Genomic DNA, 14,276 nt, shown 5'->3' with positions numbered 1-14,276 from the left:
TTCCCGCGTCAACGAGGGTCGTTCAGGTTAACCCACTATGAGATCTTGCCTCACTCTATCATGTAATCTATTGGGGTCACCTGAAGCAAGAGGCGAGTGGGGGTTAAGGTTCCTGGGAAGGGATCCTAAGACTGCATTGTAGGTGGCAGACGGTGCTGCAAGCCATCCCCTCTGTTCAACATGGCCTTTTGTAGTGGACATAGATGGTTTCTTTCACTCCTCTTTCAAACCATCTGTCTTCTCAGTCCAAAACGTGGTAAGTGAGGAACAAGCCTGTCACTGGGGAAAGTACTACAGCTGTGGAAGACCTCCTGCGTGGTACCAGTACCAAAGACCTCCCATCCTAAGGACGCAAGCAGCTACAGTCCAGTAGCCCTGACATCACATCTGATGAAGACCCTCGAGAGGTTGGTTCTAAACCATCTGCGCCCCCTGGTGAGGTCTTCATTGGATCCGCTACAGTTTGCCTACCAGCCTGGCATCGGGGTGGAGGACGCCATCATCTACCTCCTGCACCGAGCTCTGACTCACCTGGAGAAGCCTGGAAGCTCTGTGAGGATCACGTTCTTTGATTTCTCCAGTGCTTTCAACACCATCCAGCTACGACTTCTGAGGGACAAGCTGGAGCTATCAGGAGTGGACCAACACATGTCCCAGTGGATACTGGACTACCTCACAGGCCGCCCACAGTATGTGAGGACACAGGGCTGTGTCTCTGACACGCTGGTCTGCAGTACGGGGGCCCCACACTGTGCTGGCACCGTTCCTCTTCACCCTCTACACCGCAGACGTCTCCATCAACTGCCCACGCTGCCACCTACAGAAGTTCTCTGACGACTCTGCCATAGTCGCCTCATCACAGGTGAGGACGACTCAGAGTACAGACAGTGGACTCTGGACTTTGTGGACTGGTGTCAGCAGAACCACCTGCTGATCAACGCCGGGAAAACCAAGGAGCTGGTGGTGGACTTCCGGAGACGCTGACCCACCACACTGACACCGGTGAACATCCAGGGAGTGGACATTGAGATAGTGGACTCCTATAGGTACCTGGGTGTTCACCTGAATAATAAACTGGACTGGAGCCACAACACTGATTCTCTTTACAGGAAGGGTCAGAGCAGACGCTACCTGCTGAGGCGGCTGAGGTCATTTGGAGTCCAGGGAGCGCTTTTAAAGACCTTCTATGACTCTGTGGTGACATCTGTCATTTTTTACAGTGTGGTGTGTTGGAGCAGCAGTTTATCTTCAGCTGAGAGGAAGAGGCTGGATAAACTCATCAGGAAGGCCAGCTCTGTTCTGGGATGCACCCTGGACCCAGTGCAGGTGGTGGGAGACAGAAGGACTCTGGCCAAAATAACATCTCTGATGGACAGAGTCTCCCAGCCCAATCTCCAATCTACCATTTCTCTCAAAAATCCTTGAAAAAATAGTTGCTTCACAAGTCCATCTTCACCTAACTGATAATAACCTTTACGAACAGTTCCAGTCTGGCTTTCGTCCTCTACATAGCACTGAAACTGCTCTTATAAAAATAACAAACGACCTTCTTATAGCAGCTGATTCTGGTCTCCTCTCCATCCTTATCCTTCTTGATCTGAGTGCAGCTTTTGACACCATCTCTCATCCCATTCTCCTTAGCAGATTAGCTTCTATTGGTCTCTCTCACACTCCACTAGCCTGGTTTAAATCATACCTATCTGACCGCACTCAGTTCATTCAATTAAAATCCTTCACTTCTCAGCTTTCTCCTTTATCCACTGGGGTGCCCCAGGGATCTGTCCTCGGGCCCCTTCTTTTCATCATCTACCTTCTTCCACTCGGACATATTTTTCGTAAATATAATATTCAGTTCCACTGCTACGCCGATGACACCCAGCTCTATCTCTCTACCAAACCTGACTCTACTCTTCCTCCACCCTCCCTCATCCTCTGTCTAGCTGAACTTAATTCTTGGTTCTCCTCCAACTTTCTTAAACTCAACAGCAATAAATCGGAACTTCTTCTGGTTGGCACTAAACGACTGCTATCCAGAATTAACAATTTCTCTCTCACCATCAATAACTCGCTGGTCCCTATCTCTCCCTCTGTGAAAAGCTTGGGTGTCATTCTCGATAGCACATTATCCTTTAACTCACATATCAATAATATTACACGTGCAGCATATTTCCAACTCCGTAACATTAATCGCCTCCGCCCCTTCCTCACACCTCACGCCACTGCCATTCTCATCCATAATCTTGTTATCTCTAGAATTGACTACTGCAACTCATTATTATTTGGCCTCACACAAAAATCTATCAACAAGCTCCAACGTGTCCAGAACTCTGCTGCCCGTATTATTACTAGGACTTCTTCTACCCACCACATCTCCCCAATCCTGAAGCAACTTCACTGGCTCCCGGTCAAATTTCGCATCCATTTTAAAATAATTCTGTATACATTCAAGGCTATTCATTCTCTCTCTCCACCGTACCTCTCTGACTTATTACAGATGAAGCTCCCATCCCGCTGCCTCAGATCTTCATCTTCTCTTTCTCTCTCTGTTCCCTCTGCTCGTCTGATCACAATGGGAGGGAGGGCCTTTAGCTGCTCTGCCCCTCGACTTTGGAATTCCCTACCCCCGGACCTCAGAAATATTAGTTCATTCTCTCTTTTTAAGTCCACCCTCAAAACTCATCTGTTTAAAATTGCCTATTCTTAAATTTCTGTATGTTTTAACTTTTATCTTCTATTTTTATCATTGTGTATATTTCCAGTTTTTATCTGTTGTACAGTGTCCTTGGGTGCTTTGAAAGGCGCTATTTAAATAAAATGTATTATTATTATTATTATTATTATAACTTGCACATTACTTTTTTCAGTTTATATACACACTAACTTATTGAAAGTTGCATATCTACTTTTTAATGCACAGATACAATCACACAATCTGCACTTTTCTAATTATTCTAAATATTCTCAACTATTTAAACATCTTTCAGTATCCTGCTCTGTTTGCACACTACAACCTGGGTTTGCCACGTATCTGTAATTTAATTTTAATAACTGTACAGTGCTCTGCTTTCGTAACTGTTGTCCATGATGTAAATATGTAAAAATTGTGTTTCTGTTCTGTGTCCTGCTCTGTTTGTATATGTGTGTTTTTTTTGTTTTGCTGCTGATACAACCAAATTTCCCCTTGTGGGAAAATTAAAGGATTATTCTATTCTATTCTATTCTATTCTATTCTATTCACTTGACTAATTTGTCCTTATGTCATCCGGGGGAAGGGTGGATTAAAAAAAACAAACAATTTATTTATTTGAAGTTGCATGTTTTGCTGTGTGCCCATGTTGAGTGTTTTATCTTTGCAGTATTGCATGCTTTTATTATATTTACTGTGGACTTGTCCCGGGGACACTTCTCCCCTCCCCCTCCTGATCACTAATTGGACACACTCGCTTTTTTTCGCTTCTAAAAAGTCGACACTTTAATTTTTTTTGCTTTTAGTGGCATCCAAAGTCCCCTCCATAAATCAAGAAGACAAAAAGGTTTTTGTCCGAATCAGTCTGCGCATCTAAGCTAACTTCATGGCCAGATATCATCAGTCCCAAACACCGTTAAAAACGTCCGTCTGTGTCAAGACTGCGTATTGTATCTGCTTAATTTCGACTGTTTTCAGATTATTTAATAAACAAACGAACAAAAACTCCCGTTAATTTCAAAGCGCATGATCTGAGCATGCGCGGAATGTCTTACAACAGCTACCCAATCGCAGACCCTTCTCAACATTTATGCAACTTTCTGTTCACCACCAGAGGTCGCTGCCGCCTGTCTCACAGATAAAACGTCAACGTCAGAGTTGAAAGGTCGTCTGAAACATGGCTGCTCCCGTGGATGACATGTTTTCCTTCTGCGTGGACCCCGGCAAAGTGTCCAGCTGTGTGGAAGTCAGATTTATCGACAATGTCAAGGTCAGAGTTGTCCGTGATTTTCATATTAAATGGATTTAGAAGAAATCTGCGGCTGAACACAGATTTAAAGCGGCGGTGCTGTAGTCGCATGTCGGCTGTCAGTGCGGATCACAGCCAGGCACGACTGGCTGATGTATGACACACAGTGGAGATTGAATGATTGTCTAAATCCTCCATGAAGGGTTTGATTTCTATGTTGCCTTCAGGAAAATTTAGGACAGCAGCTTCCAGAGACCAAAGCTTAGCTCGCTAATATCACAGTATAAGAACTACTAGCTGAAAATTACCCCTACTATTCATGTCCACTAATAATAATAACTGTGATAGAGTGCTAACAAGTTCACGTCTTTAACTTGGTCTTTCTGTGCGTGTGTGTTTTTTTTCTCCTCTTCTTCTTCTTTTAAGGAAATTCTTAAATAGACAAATGTAATCAGTTCTCTTGACACGTGATGTTGCAGGCATCATGACGTTTTCCACAGCTTTCAGGTCACATCATCTGTGAATGAGAATGGAGCCCCTGGTGGACCTGCCTTCTCTGGTGTTCTCTGGAGGATGACAGCCTGTGAGCACAGGTCCCGCTAAACCATGTTGGGCTCTCATGGAGTCTTTTTATGGCACTTTAGTCAGTAACATGCACAGAATAGCCCTTGGGGGTCATTTTGTAGGCCTCTTCCATCGCTCCTCCTGTCCCTCCTTGCACAAAGAAGCAGTTTCTGGTCCGCTTTTCATTTGATGACCTTCTACGCCCTGTCCAGCTCACCTACTGTAACAGCCAGATATATCTATCTATCTATCTATCTATCTATCTATCTATCTATCTATCTATCTATCTATCTATCTATCTATCGATATCTCTCAGACACACAAAATTGAATGAATTTCTGTAGGACAAGCTAGAAAGGGCACTTCTGCCATCTCTTCTTTACTTTGTTACTCTTCATTAATCAGCTGTTATAAATGCAAATACCAGTGGATTGTTAATATAGTCGCATTAATAAACTGAGTGGACTTTAAATGGTGGTGCTTGTTTTTTAAGTGGTCTGTCTGGACTGAATGCAGCAGTATGTTATTCCTCCTCCTTACAGTTTTTACTCATGTTGATTGGTTGATGTGTGATTGGTGGATGAAAAAATGAAAACAACAACTTACAATTTCGGGGGAAAAACATGTTTGGGCTGCAGCAAGTTATGAGTTTTCTTAAACATAGTGATTAAGAAATGAATCATTTTAGGTCCCACTGTGATTTACATTTTAATTTCTTGTAAAATGTTCATAGTCTATAACTTTTCTGTAGTGACTGAAGGCTGCAGTAACAGTTAGTTATTCATGTTACAGGGCAAGGGTCTCTTTGCCAAAAGGAGCATAAAGAAGGGAGAAACCATTTTCATTGAGCGGCCTCTCGTCTCTGCCCAATTCCTGTGGAACACTTTGTATAAATATAAAGGTGAGATGTTTGATGCACATATAGAGAAGCACTTATAAGACTTATAATTGCATCTTTTCATTGATTATTGAGGTTTTGGACTAACTGGACAAAATAATCTGCATGTATACTGCATGTGGATCTACAATGAAACGTATCATCTCAATGCTGCCCTGCTGTGATGTCATCTCTGTTCACCGGCTCTACCATCATGCCCCCTACAGCCTGTGAATACTGCTTACGTGCTTTGGAGACTGCAGAGGGGAATGCGAGAAGACTTAGCGGCATCCCTGGACTCAGCCTTCCTCATCCTGAGCTGTGCCGTGTGCGCCCAGAACAGCATCAAGCGTGCCCTCAGTGCCAGGTAAATCTATTTTAGTACAGTCCACTACCAAAAAGTATAACTTGCAATTTTTTGTGAAAGTAAAACCCTCACAGCAACTGGTGAGGTCAATATAAGATACAAAACATTGATTTTAACCTGGCAGTGGTTAAGGAAGAGCTTCAGCTACATCAATGGTGGTTGCTTGCTAATCAATCTTTAGAGGCCACTACTAACACCCAGTCAATAAGCCAAGCTAAGGTCACATGAAAATGTAAATACATGCCCCCCCCCACCCCCATTACTAGAAGAGCATACATTTAATCCTCTTTTGCAGTAGAGGATCAATGCCTGTTCGAGAAAGGGCTTGGTTATTATTTGGATGCGAGAAACTAAAAATTCACCAAAGGATGAGTCAAAAATACAAAAATGGAGGGTTTTTGAATGGTGTAGTTGGAGCACAGATTTGAATCTCTTAAGCGATAGAGCTGAGGAGTCCCCAGCACTTAATCCTGATCATGTCATTAATCTGTATGGGGGTGGTCACCTTGGAGGACAGAAGACAGATTGTAGTAACGTCACTTTTATATGACTTTGAATGTGGAAAGGTTTTTGGTGGCAGGTGGGTTGGTCTATTTCAGAAAGTGCTGATCTACTGGAATTTGCCCAGACAACCTTCTCTAGGCTTTACAGAGACTGGAAGCAAATGGGCTTCGGCTGCAGAAGACCACACCGGGTACCACTCGGGAAACTAAAGTTACAGTTTGAACAACAGAAGATTAGTCTGAGTCTCGGTTTCTGTTGAGGCATACAGATTGTAGCGTCACAATTTGGTATAAATGACATGAAAGCACGGATGCATCCGTATTACATTTAACAATTTAGGCTGCTGGTGAGGGTGTAATGGTGTTGGTGGTATGTTATGGCATTCCTTGAGCCCCTGAGTGTTGTTGCTGACCATGTCCAACCCCCTGTATGACCACAGTGCACCTTTTTAATCTTTACCACAAAGAGTTCAGGCAGTTTTGAGGCAAAAGGGAGTCTATCCCAGTACTAGCAAGGCGTACCTAATAAAGTGGCAAATGAGCCTGTACAGTACCTGCAACAAGCAAACAGGCAGGCAACGCTTAGACTATATTAAAGTGAACTAAACATAATTTCATGCCGTTCTGCTTTGGGGCTTTTGAAGCGCTACACCTTCACTTTTAATGCTCACTGCTTTCTCAGTATAACCGAGTGCTGGATGCAGATTTATCAGATCTGCTTTTCAGAATGGATGATGATGATGTTCCAGAAATGCTTTATGTCCTTTATTAACTTCAAAACTGGCTCCAGTAAATTTCATTCTCCAGAAAGTCATAACTTTCCTGATTTCTCCAAAGGAAACTTAAACTCATAAATGGGGATTAAAGAGTTCGGTGATGAATTTATCCCCGGAGTCACTGCGAACTTGGTAAAAGCAGTGATTTAAAAACACGAAGCCATAGTGCTTTACTCAGCCCCGCAGATTCAAGAAATTATAAACCATAAACCCAGTTTCCTCATTAGTTTAACATTTCGAATGTTTTTGTTTGGGGTCAATCCCCCGGCCTCTGCTCCCTCTGTAGGTGATGTACTGCAGCAGCGAGTGTCGACAGGCAGCGGCAGATCAGTACCATCAGGCTCTGTGTCTGGGTCCTTCTGAAGAAGATCCTGATCACCCCATCAACAAGCTCAAAGATGCATGGAGGTGAGGAAGCATTTTAAAAACGTTCATCTTCTGGGAGCGCTGACTTTCTAATTCACCCCAATAACCTACTGCTGCTTTCTTTCAGGAGTATGCATTATCCCCCTGAGACCTCCAGCATCATGCTTATGGCCAAAATGGTAGCTATGGTAAAACAGGTGAGACTTTTGATTTACAGCTTTGAAAATATTCAAGTGTTTGTACTTATGCTCAGTATTAGAGATGTAATACAAACGCTTCTCTGTAAAGGAACATGATATGCTGCACCTGATTAGATTTTCCTTTTTTTAAAAAAACTCTGTGTTGCTAATGTTTCACTTTTAAATGAAACTATATGAAATTATTGCTGGCTTGAAATGAACTTTGCTGCGATTCAGGTGCTGTAAACAAGAAAAGCTACATGTTAACTTTTGAAAGGTCACAGGGTCACTAGACTAATGTTTGCAGACTTTCCTCTTTTCACCAGACTGACAGAAAACAAATCACAGTGTGATGTATGTATTCATTTTAAAAGTCCTGGTTATTAGTTTCTGAAAACTCTAAAAAGTGTTGACTTCTGTTATAGGATGTTAAGATTACTCGTGCAGGTTTGAATGAGTACTATCGTTTAACCCTTTCAAAAAACACTCCCAAAAACAAACCATGCAAAACACAAGTAGGTGTGTGGGAGATATTCAGTAAGTCACAAAACATTATTTATGTTTTCCAGGCCAAAGATAAAGCACACTTGCAGAAGCTGTTTACTCACTTCTGCAGCCGGACAGCCAACGAGGAAGAGGAGATCGCCCATAAGCTCCTAGGAGAACAGTTCAGAGTGAGTTACCTTCTTCTTATTTCTGCCTGACGTGTGAATTCATTGAGGTACAAAAAGTCAAAAGTTCAAATTCAAACACAGTGTCATGCTGTTATGGTGATCTTAGCTCTTCACAGCTCGAGTAAGCAACACACGCCAGGCGTCAAACATACAAGTGATGTGTATTTTCTGTTATGTAAAATATTACATGAAGTTATTTCAACGTCTTTTTGTAGGGGCAGTTGGCCTTGCTGCACAGCCTTTTTACAGAAGCACTTTATGACGACCGTCTCGGCCGGGTAAGTATGTTCTGTGAAGCCACAGCACACGTTGTTTCCTCTTGTTTTCAATCCAGCGTTCATTCATTTTTTTAGAGAATGCTGCCAAAAATATCACAGAAAGCGGTTGTTGCTCGAGACAGCTAATTAAAGCTGCTCACTGGTGGAATTAGAGCTGACAGCTCTGATTTATTTGGCCGCCTTTGCCTCCTTAATATTGTTCGACCTATTAAATCATTTTTACAGGTTATTTATTTAATTATTTTTTTGAACACATGAAAACCTAGTGCCCAGTGACTGTAATCATTATTATCTCACTTGGCAATCACAGGAAAATTGAGAAAAATGCCCTCACATGCTCCCAGAGCCCAGTATTGGTCCAGATGATGATGCTGGACAATACTTCAGCTGCTTAAGATATATGGATATTTTATTTAAGCTATAGGACAAGAAAATACTATTTATATCCTTGTAGTCTGATGTGGCACAAACACTTTCACCATAATACGATGCCAGTGTGCAGTACTGCCCGCCTTCATACTTGGCGAGACAATCCCATTCGCTTACACGTTTTCCTGCAACACTGAGACACAACAGTGGTCCAACATTAAATAATAATAGTACATTAATTTGTGGAAACGACAAAAAGAGAAAGTAATGAACTATAAATACCTGCCTGTGTTTTTGGGTTCAAAATGTCTCAAAAGAACATGACAACAGTTTCAGCATGAAACGGCTCGTTTTCTGTTTAGACTTCATAATGAAATGCATAAAATAGTTTTGATACGTTTCCTCACGATTGACCTTTTTGCAGCTTTCCTTCTTGGCTTTAGCCAGAGCAGATTTGTTCCTTTCAACCAGCTTATTTGTCACAAATCTTCAATGACCATAGCATGGATAATCCTCCTGATGGTTTACAGAATAGAATCAACTCTTTTATTGAATATGACCTGAAATGATAAAGCCCAACGTGTTTGCAGAGGTAGAAACAGAATGCTGTTTTTCACTTCTACAGGATCAGAAGTCCTTTTTTTGCAACCACAGCTGTCGCCATCTGTTAGCTTTGAGATAGAATGCAGGTTCAAGGCGCTTCCTGGGTTTGGCTTAACTTTTGCACCTTGAAGCTACCTTCATGTCTTTATACCGTCTTTGTTTGCGGCCTTTGTAAGAACTGTGAAGCTCCATGTTCACTATTGGTCATATGGAGCAAACCCTTCCCTGTACAGGTAAATAATGCCATAGCAACAGAGTTAGGCTGGAAGAAAAGAACGTACTACTTGGTTTAGCAAGTTGATGGTTGAACTTTATCAAAAACAAGTAAATAAAACCATGTCCTTCACCCTACTTGTATGATATGAGTCAGTTTGCTTAGTTGAAAGAAAAAGACTTAAATTATGATTACGTCATAATTTCTGAGTAATCAAAATCTGGTTTATTCCAACGGACGCTCAGACTTTTTCTGGGAATTCTGTTCTTTGATCGCAGCTTGTCAAATGTGAGGGGTTTCTTCTTCTCCTCATTATAATTGTTTGTATTAGTTACCTTGGGCTTGAAGTGAAAATCTGACTGCTCTATTTTCTGACAGTTTCTTTGATTTGTATAATCAAAGAGGAAAAAAATGTATTAATTACCAAAAGAGTTACTAATTTGCCAGCTCCCTGCGTGGATGATTAACGGTGTGACTGTATTGCAGTGGTTTGTCCCTGAGGGTTTCCGTTCTCTGTTTGCTTTGGTGGGGACCAACGGACAAGGCATTGGCACCAGGTAAATATCACTGCAACCTTTAACCAGCTTAACACTGGGGCTCAATATGGTTCTAACACTCCACTGTCTTTATGTTCTGTTATCCAAACGTAGCTCTCTGAGCCAGTGGGTTCATGCCTGCGATGCACTTGAGCTTCCTGCCCAGCAGAGGGAGCATTTGGACTCTTTTATTGACCAGCTGTACAAGGACATTGAAAAAGGTCAGTTTTATCTCAGTATTGCAGTATTTTCTACAATAAATTCTTTTTGTCTCAACTGAGCAGATTTGCGACGGCTGAATTGTCTGAGTTAGTTTGTATATGTGTGTTGACCAATGCTGTGGTTGTTACATAAACCCGTGCGTATCCAAGCAAAGGTCAGAAATATGCATAATTTGTCTGTTCTGTGCAGAAACCGGAGACTTTCTAAACTGCGAGGGGTCTGGACTCTTTCTGCTTCAAAGCTCATGTAAGTGCTGATGATGTCTCTCTTATGAAAACTGTTACTTCAGATTAAAGATGCTGTTGGTCTGGGCTAAAAGGCCGTATGATAACCTCCCCTGACACACACACACACAACCATATGCTTCTTTGACCTCTGCAGGTAACCACAGCTGCATACCCAACGCAGAGGTGTCGTTCCCCGACAACAATTTCCTCCTTCACCTCAGTGCCCTCTGTGACATCAACCAGGGAGAGGTGAGCTGACACGTCTGGGTTTTGAGTGATAAATTCTGGCCTGAAATAGACTGCACAGAACATTTGTGTGCCCCCTTGTCAGGGGGCATTAGAAGGCTGAGACTTTAAGGATTGGAGCGGGTTAGTCAAGCTGTCAGAAAGATTGAGAAGCCTTGCATCCGCGCGGCACAGTAATGTCACAGCGGCCGTGCTACTTTCACAGCAAAGATCTCCTTTGAATGCTGGCGAAGACTGAAGCGTTTTGTACCAGGAGAGCGAGAGAGCAGGGCAGAGCGACCTCCTGCATGATGAAGCGACGGCATTTTGGGAAAATGTTTTGTGCAAAATCTGGAAAAATTGCAATACGAGTAGTTTGTAACTGTTATGGTACAGTAATATTATATTGATGTTGGGATTCTTCAGCCAGTTCAGGAGCGTGTATGTGTGTGTGTCTTTTCCATCTTCAGGAGATTTGCATCAGTTATTTGGACTGCTGTCAGCGGGACCGAAGCCGACATAGCAGACATAAGATTCTGAGGTAAACATCTGTAATCCCTGGGATACTTCACTTGAACGGGGTCATACTCTTATGAATTCCATCAGGATCAATAAAAAGCCTTCCAGGCAATAATAGGATGTCTCGAAGCAGATAGGCTAGTGGGTCTGATGGTTACTCCTGTGCTCACTCTGCTCATTGATTAGCATGATCCAACAGCTTTTTTTTTCTTTGCAAGTTTCTGAGATGCATGATGGTGTTAGAGCATCCTGTGTTAATTCTCAGTCTCGAGAAGGTGTCGTTTCATTACAGGATGCTGTTGTGGTCCGGAAGTATTAATTACAGTGTTGAACAGTCGGTTGCTTTTGTGCACAGAAGCCACTTAAAAAGCCAAGATTTTCTTAACAGCAAAGTGCAGAATGGTTCTAATTAAAAAGAGCTGTTATCAGAGGTGCAAACAATGTGACCAGTGGGACACTTTCTTCACAGGGAGAACTACCTGTTTGTCTGCTCGTGTCCAAAGTGCGTTTCCCAGATGGATGAATTGGATGTGACATCCGAGGAGGAAGAGGAAGAAGAAGGTGTGGCAGAAGGTGAAACAGAGGGAGATGAGATGGAAGATGAGATGACAGATGTCTGATGAAAGACTTGACCATATTGTTCTCAGCCGCCTCCCATTCCTGCCACCACGCTCAGCACCCATGAAGCCCGGAAGATTTAACGACCAGTCCAGACTATGATCTGCATTTCACTGGTGTCTCAATGTGTGTCGAAAATGGCCTGTTGGCACACAGCGCTTATTTTAGAGATCAGTCACAGAAATTGTGTGATGTACGCCTGTGTGTGTGTAAGACTGATGTTTGTTCTTTTTTTCACTTCAGCACACTGGTGGTTTACAGTGGAACAAAGAAAGTGCGTGCCATTCAAACACATGGGGACTTAAAACTGTCAAATTGATGTTTTGGAGCTCCTTTTAAAATTATTTGAACTGCACGGTGATGGCTTTTTATTAAGTGTTGAGTGAATAATGCTTGGCTAATTGTGCAAGCAGCAGTAGTGTAACATGAATATTTCCTGGATTTCTGGTTGTCCACAGGGAGGCAGAGAGAGAAGCCAGCGAGGGAACTCTCTCAAGCTATTTTATATGGACAACTTGTAAAAATACTACTACTCTCCAAGGATAACTATACCCAATCCCAAATATTCGTTCTACTTGAAGAAAAACGAGTAAAGATTGAAACCTTTTAGTTTTCTGGCATCACTCCAAATCAATACAAAGTTTTTCTGGGTGGTCACCTTTGTCCTTGGATTGCAATCCTGAAGTAGGTGATCTATTCCAAGGTGAAAATCTACCATCCTCAGGATGCAAGAGGCACATATTGCTGCCCTCACAATCAGCAGGTCTACACACACACACACACACACACACACACACACACACACACACACACACACACACACACTGGAGAGTTAGAGAGCACTTGTAAAACCATCATCAAAACACCAAATGATGGGATGCCGTTTGGAAGAATGGCTTATTTTCCTCCAGCAGATTTCCAGGAAGCTGGAGAATTGAACTGGAGTTCTGGCAAACATTCATTATCTGTTGTTGTCAGCACCGCTGTCACAATAGAAGTTTCATTCACCACCGATGTATACAGTAAGAGGATAAGAGCAGCTTTAGCACAAGGTCAGGTCTATATCCTATAGTGTAGGTATTTTGTCTGTAATCCGTTGTGTTGGGAGTAAAGAGCCAAAGAAAAACTGTTAAAATTGGCGTTTGCAATGTGTTTGACATGTAAGTTCACTTAATGTAACATTTGTTTCTAAAGACTCTTAAAGAAAACAAAGCAGTTCAGCAAAAGTCAGTTGGTTCATAGGTGCTTCTGTTTTACCTAATATATGTTTCTTACATGACTATGCATACAGTGTTGTTCAGGCTTTTTATTTATAGGCCTAATTACAGCCTTGTCATATGGGAGACATCCAGCCGGTGAATATATAGTTTGGTTTCCACCTCTTGATCTATTGGGTTGAGTTAAACCTTACTTAATGCATTATGGAGACCTTGAGTGGAAAATTGCTTTGTCAGTAACTGTTTGCCCTTTGTTGAGAACTGTATTTCAGACCACGGTTCCATATGAGTGAAATCGCTGCTGCTGCTGTACGTGAATCAATATTACAACAATGACTGTAATCACAAATCGCAGTGTTTTCAGCTGCTCAACAAAGATTGGAAATATTGAACGACAATTTTCTCAGTTAGCAATCAGCGCAGTGGCACAGGAGAACATGGCTTTGTAAGTCGCATGTAAAATTTAAATATAACAGGAGCCTAGCAGTTGTCATTTTTACTGCTCTGGCATAAAGCATTGAAATTGGATGTCTGTTGAGTCATTTATTTGTTTTACACGCCTCCTGTCTTTGCTGCTGAAAATTGTACTTGTAAAATATTTGTTCAGTCCTTTTGCATTAACTTAGTCAAATTGTCTTTCTCAAAGAGGTTAGGTCTTCAGCAGTTGTCTTTTTTTTATTTTTAATTTTTATTTTGGGCCCTTTTATCCTCGACAAATTCCATTAAAGGTCCAAAAGCAATGAATTGATCCTTCTGCAAAGTATCTGCTATGTGTCTAACACCACATTTATCTTATTTCACCGTGGTTAGAGCTCTATTCTTGTCTAAAAACTATTGAAAACACATCAGTGAGCCACAGCAGCTCCAAAGACTAATAATGGCAATCGCTGTTACTGCCACTTGGAGATTTTTTTTAAAGGATTTTTTGACAATGAGAGAAATATAGCAAATGTTGTAGCAAATTATGTTCTCAAATTATCCTTCAATTAGTAGTAAAAACAAGCACA

At 41.9% G+C, this 14,276-nt stretch overlaps 1 protein-coding gene across 1 annotated transcript; it reads left to right on the top strand.

The window, feature by feature from the left end:
- Window positions 1-3,830: 3,830 nt before the first annotated feature.
- smyd5 (SMYD family member 5) lies at window positions 3,831-13,797 on the top strand. Its single transcript, XM_085245077.1, has 13 exons — window positions 3,831-3,956; window positions 5,292-5,400; window positions 5,604-5,743; window positions 7,309-7,430; window positions 7,516-7,585; window positions 8,137-8,241; window positions 8,457-8,519; window positions 10,192-10,262; window positions 10,356-10,462; window positions 10,653-10,709; window positions 10,845-10,939; window positions 11,386-11,456; window positions 11,904-13,797. Exons 1-13 carry the CDS (start codon window positions 3,864-3,866, stop codon window positions 12,052-12,054), a joined length of 1,254 nt encoding a protein of 417 aa, XP_085101203.1. The 5' UTR covers window positions 3,831-3,863; the 3' UTR covers window positions 12,055-13,797.
- Window positions 13,798-14,276: the final 479 nt, after the last annotated feature.

Source organism: Mchenga conophoros, linkage group LG2 (assembly GCF_057382185.1).
Source record: "Mchenga conophoros isolate Kocher_MC1m ecotype Shallow Benthic linkage group LG2, M_conophoros_male_GT1.1, whole genome shotgun sequence".
NCBI lineage: Eukaryota > Metazoa > Chordata > Actinopteri > Cichliformes > Cichlidae > Mchenga > Mchenga conophoros.
Note: the sequence above shows the minus strand (reverse complement) of the source record. Positions and strands in the feature narration are given on the sequence as shown.